Source organism: Pocillopora damicornis, chromosome 5 (genome assembly GCF_964200805.1).
Source record: "Pocillopora damicornis chromosome 5, jaPocDami1.2, whole genome shotgun sequence".
Lineage (NCBI taxonomy): Eukaryota > Metazoa > Cnidaria > Anthozoa > Scleractinia > Pocilloporidae > Pocillopora > Pocillopora damicornis.
Genome location: NC_142674.1, coordinates 12,859,764 through 12,865,618, shown reverse-complemented (window position 1 = coordinate 12,865,618; position 5,855 = coordinate 12,859,764). Strand labels below are relative to the sequence as shown.

Below are 5,855 nucleotides of genomic sequence, written 5' to 3'. Positions count from 1 at the left end.
TGGGGAGCGAAAGCAGAAGATAACCGCAGTGGTAACAACCGGCGTTGTCTGATCTCAACTACACTTGGCTGAGATTTGGCTTCAAAGCCTCCAGTGTTGTCAACGTGTGTTCGATTATAGACGCCACCGCAAACCAGTTCTGAGTGCACTCATCAAATATATGGATGTAGGTTCGTGTCTGAAGAGAATTTTAGAGTGGTTAAATAAAAAAAACAAACCAAAAATTCAACCCGGAATCTCTGACACATTTTTTGGTTTTGGCTTCGGGGCAGTTAGTTGTCCGAGCTCGAATAAACTCGCCTTTTCGTATTTTCGCGTTCGTGCAGTCAGTGTGCAAAAAAAATTTGCACTGAATTTTCCTTCAGATTTTATTAAAGAGTTATATGCTAACTTGGAAAAAAGAATGACTCTAGTACTGTTTCAACATTAAACAAACCTCAATTTCCTCGTTGTCTGCTTTGTTAATGGTAACAGTAATGTGCCAGGGCTTTCCTTTTTTGGCAAACCAATCGCGCTGCGTCTAACACGCTGCTTTGTGAAAGGGCATCGACTGCAGCGGTCTTTGCAGCATCTTGGTGAACAGGTCGCACAATGTGCGACTTCCATTCTTCAAGTTTTGGTGTAGCCGATTGGAGATCATGCTCGAGTTCCTCCTCTTTCTCCTTGTTGCTATGGAGAGAAAGAGAATGTAAGTAACAACAAAATTTATTGTATATGACGGCATCCTACTAAGTGCTGCTAAAATTCAATTTTTGATTGCAACATGTGGGATACGCAAGTTACGTTAAGTTTTGCTTTTCTTGTTTCTTTTCTTTCTTCTTACATCTTCAACGGCCACTTTGCCGTTATCTTCCAAATTCATTTCGGCTGTGGATACCGAAATAAAACGAACATGTAAAATAAAACGGCAGATGTAGATTCTATAAGAATTGTATTAATAAATGAAAGAAGCACTCGACTCAGGCTAAGCTAACGCTAACCCACACAAGGCTGGAAATCAAGACTGTTCTCTACCTTTTCATACTTTCCTTTCACATAGAACTCAAACATAAGAACCATGGGAACAATAATCCTCACCCCACCCTACTACTACAAGCCAAACGTAACCTATTTTGATTGAACTAAGATATTATCAGCCTGCAAGATCCATTGTTCTTGGTGGGACTGTCAGTACAACCATTGTCTGCCTTAACTAAAGGTTGATTACCTTTCAATTGCTTCAGCTTTACTTGTCGCTCTTTCCTTTCTCCCTGATCTCCGAGATCTTCCAGTCTGTAAAAAAACTTTTTTAAGGAAAATAAACTGAACAGGACAGTGTATAAAATGTGACATCAAACCTTCAAGACAGTAAAGTTCCAGAACACCAGTTCCGCCCGTTCCGTTGAAATGTTTTCTGACAATAAATGCATTCAAGCCCAAACCACCTAAGACTGATGTTGAGGCTGGTAGTATAGTAACCATAACCGCGTGAACAATTCTTTGTGCAGAAAAATGCTGAGCTGTCAAGTTCGACTGTCAAATTGGGCCTTTTTCTTAAGCGAAAAAGCAAACAAACAAAAAAACAAAACAAACCAAGGGCTACCCAAAAGATAATTGCCATATTTCTCTGTTTTTGTTTTTGTTTTTTCATCTTCACCTACTTGTGTTCTTCTTTGTCAATTTGCTTGGCGAGAGAAATTCTTTTCCTAATGGAGGACATAAAAGACACATCAACTGGAAAGGAGTCTAGCTCGTTTCCTGCAACACAAAATTTTAAAAAGAATAAAATCAAGAAAACAAATATGAACAAAAAAATGAAAGAAACAAACGAACGACACGAGAGACTATAAGTTAACCCTTAAACGCCTATTCATGACTGGCATCTAGTTTCTTCTGACAGCATCACTCCTGAATCAAACATAAAGGTCACGAGAATACAGGGAACGACCACCTAAAGAAACTCTTGATTTTTAAAAAAATTCTCTTTGTTAGTTCCATAGAAAATTCATGGAAAATGGTGTGGAGAAAATGCAAACTGATTTTTAAGGGTGTAAAGGGTGAAATTGTAGTCGGGCTGAGTAAACTCCTAGATGTACCTTTTCCTCCTAAAATATTTGTTGCAGCTAAAAGAAATATTTATCAACTAGAGGGGTATCATCTTCGTGCAATAACAAATTTTCTTAACCCTGTGATCCATAAGAGTGACCAACCTCCAACTTCTCCTAACGACTGTCACACCCAAGTAAATATTTCTCAAAAGACTATAAATGTATCAAACACAAGATATTGGGTGCTTAAAATTAACCTCTAACCTTGTTATCAAATGGGTATCCAATCCTCCTTCTGTTAACAAAGCTATCCGTACTCGCATTAGGTATGATCTATGGAGGCAATGGTCCTCGAAATGCTCCGAACGCACACGCAAATCTTTTGGAAGAAATGTCCTTCCAATGGTATGAATCCATGAACGTCAATAACTTGTATTTTGGCGAGCTACCAAAGCGAAGCTTAATATCCTGCTTGGTTTTTACCCGACTTATGCACTTGAATGCTCCGCTATTAACCATTTTGCTAGGGAAAACCCCAATAACCCAACTACGAATGAACGGAGCAACCATTACACGTCATCAACCCAAAATGCCTTGCTTACCTAACAAGATGGCGAACGCGGGTAGTTCGAACTTGCCGTGAAGGCCAGTTTTGAAAGCGGAAAAAAAAATTAACAAGGTCACAGGTATGGTTTTAAGGACCAGATATCTTGAGTTGATATATTTTGAGCCCTTTTACCAGTATTTGTTTTAAAAATGCAGGTTCTCTTTAAAGCCACGAGAATAGGGGACATGATCACCAACTAAAGAAGCTCTTGATTGTTACACGAAATCTCCATGTCAACACCTTAAGAAATATATAAAGAACAGTATGCATGGAGAATATGCATACTAACGTTAAGGGACCGGTCATTATTTATCGCCTGGTTGGGGGGGGGGGGGTCGGAGTATTTAGGGGGGGATCACATGGTTTTTTGAAGACCTTTAGGGGGGATCAGCCGTAATTGACAAGCATAATGGGGGGGGATCAGACCAAAAAAAAAGGAATTTTAGGTCGCGCCGGGACCCCGGGTGATTGCATGGATATCTATCAGACGGAATCGACGGGCAGGACACCAGATGATTACCTTCCAAGAAAATGTATTAAAGATCTGTACGAGGAACATTCTGACAGTATCAGAAACGATCAGGATACCATGAAGAGCTTCTGCTCAAAATATAATGTGGAAGAGAAGCACGTCATTGCATATGTTAATCATTTGAAGGATATTGAGATCCGAAAGGACATCAGAACAAGAGCAGCTCAGGAGAGAAGAAGGCAAGAGGCCGAACGAACGTACAAGGACTTTCAATGGGATAACCTCATCGAGGGTGGCAAAGTTGAAAAGTTGCGGGTAAGAGAACTAGACCTGTATCTCAACAAGTATGGTGTGACGACTGTGGGTCGGAAACTTGACAAAGTGAAGGCCATTCGATGTCACTATTACCGACAGAATAAAGAGACTGTGATAACAGAAGAACTGTCGAGTGATGAAGATGACGTGGAATCCGAGGATGAAGAATCCGAAAGTGGAGAGGCAGAGAGCGACGATGACTATGTTTTCGTGGATTTGGATGAACAGCCTGAGATTGGCACTTCCTCGACAATTCAGTTCGTATCTGACGAGCAAATATTTACCGTTGTGGTTCAAGGTCCATGAGACGTAAGTACCACTATTAAAATATTACTTGCATATTCAAAAAGTTATTTGGCGGTGGCTGGGAGAAAAGGGGGGGGGGGATCATGAAACTTTCCACTACCGATAAGGGGGGATCTCTAAAAAACTAGATACTCTACGGGGGATCAGGTAAATGCTCCGATGTGACAACAAAAATACTCCGACCCCCCCCCCCCCAGGCGATAAATAATGACCGGTCCCTAAGTCGTAAAGATTTATCTAACTAAAAAGGAAATTTAGACGAATGGCACCTCAAACTGAGGGGGATTTCCAAATAACCTTTTAGAGTTTAACTGTTAAAGAGATACGTTGGAGATAATAAAGACACATCACCTCCATAAAGCGTCTTCATAATTTTCTTGTATGATCCCATTTCTTCTGGGCCAACAAGAACGACACTCAGACCTTCCCTGCTTGCTCTAGCTGTCCGTCCACTGCAGTGAATGTAAAGCTGTTAACAAACACAGAGAAAGAATTTAGGAACGCAGGATCACATGAGATGGTTGCGCTAAAGTTAATACTTACATTGTGGTTACATCATTACACAACAGTTCATTATTAAATGAGATACAACTGAGGACGATAAACAATAACAAACTGCTCCTCTCATATAAACTGCATTTCGAGAACAATCAATTTCTTCCTAAATCAAAACTCATTAACTTAAATGAATTATGTTTGATTTCGGTTGGTGAACCTCGCACATTACCTCAAATCGGAAACAAAACAAAGATTTAGAAATAAGTAAATAAATGCAAAAAAATAAATTTAGAGGTAAATAAAGAATTCGGGCGTCGACTACGTTCGAACTTTGCTATCCACATTCTGGTTGAGCTTCTCTTACAGTTGAGACTTGTAGTCCACACCTTGGTCAACGCATGGTTGGTTGAAGCAGCGTGACTTCCGAAGCCTTTTGTCAGGGTAGAGTTTTGCGGAGAATGAAAGCACTGCCGCCAAAAAGCAATCGCTCCCGTTCCCGCCTGCCGCACAGGCTAACCAACTGCACAAGCTAACCAACCTTACACACATACTTACACGTACTTACATCAGGGTCCTTCGGGACTTGATAGTGAATTACATGCTCAACAGCTGGTATGTCCAAACCTCTCGCAGCCACACCTGTAGCCAGAAGTAAGCCACTCGCACTCTGCTTAAATCTAACAAGCAAGAAAAAAATCAGAAAAAATTTCATTTGCTGGTGTACTTCCTATCTAGCTTTAAATATTCTCCGAGGGAGGAGAGGGGTGGGTTTTAATCAGTCAAGGCGACCCAGTTATAGTCTATAAATAAAGTAAATTCCATTGGTCGGTTAGTTCGTAAACTATACTCTCTGTATGTTTTGTAGTTCTCCTTCGATTTCACTTGGTACACCTCCATGGATCATGTTCCTAGACAGTGCGGTGTACGTGTCGATGCATTTGGCTCAAACCAACAATAAAAAGTAATAAAAATTGTATCCTGGATCTTGAAGTGTTTCTCTTCCTTGTCAGCTCAACTATTACAAACCTTCTCTTCAATTACACATGAGATCTTTGCTTCTGTCTACGGTTCCTCTCTTGTTGGTGACATCGATAATTTTACAACTGTTCTTCAGCTGCCCAACTTTGTCCATCGGTGACATTAAAAACGTAGAATACAAAGAGTATTCCTGTTAACGGAAGAACACAAGCCGATCAACTTAATCGTGTTTAACTAGGATGTTAGATAACAAAGACAAAAGCAAAACAACACAATACAAGCTTCGACACACTTCATAAAGCAGCAAATTTTCGGGTTTTAAATGATGGATTATTTAAAACATTTCATTCCTTAGTAATAGCTGATAAAATACGTTGATACTATCTCTAGCTTCTATTACTCTGAGTCAAATGTGCCGTGATTTACCAAAGCCTTCTTCGCTTGTGATCTTCTTTTACTTTCCTTTCCTCTTAAACGACTTTGGAAGAGTTAAAGTTGCAGAGAAAATAAACTTCTGTAGATGTCTTCGCTTTCCAGTTCCCTCATCTTCATCATAATCACTGTGAAAAGGAAACGTTAAGTTAAAGTTAAAATTTGATAAAAAGAGAGTCATTTACCTCAGTTTACAAGTTGACAGTCATGAAAACCATTA

General features: G+C 39.9%; 1 protein-coding gene across 1 annotated transcript in view; it reads right to left on the bottom strand.

Annotated features, from left to right (window-relative positions):
- The window catches only part of LOC149045364 (uncharacterized), a 2,700-nt gene extending 2,048 nt beyond the window's left edge, over positions 1–652 (bottom strand). The window contains exon 1 of the mRNA XM_089208117.1: positions 437–652. Within this exon, the coding sequence (XP_089064243.1) occupies positions 437–606 (170 nt within the window). The 5' untranslated portion in view covers positions 607–652. The remainder of the gene's footprint in view (positions 1–436) is intronic.
- Positions 653–5,855: the final 5,203 nt, after the last annotated feature.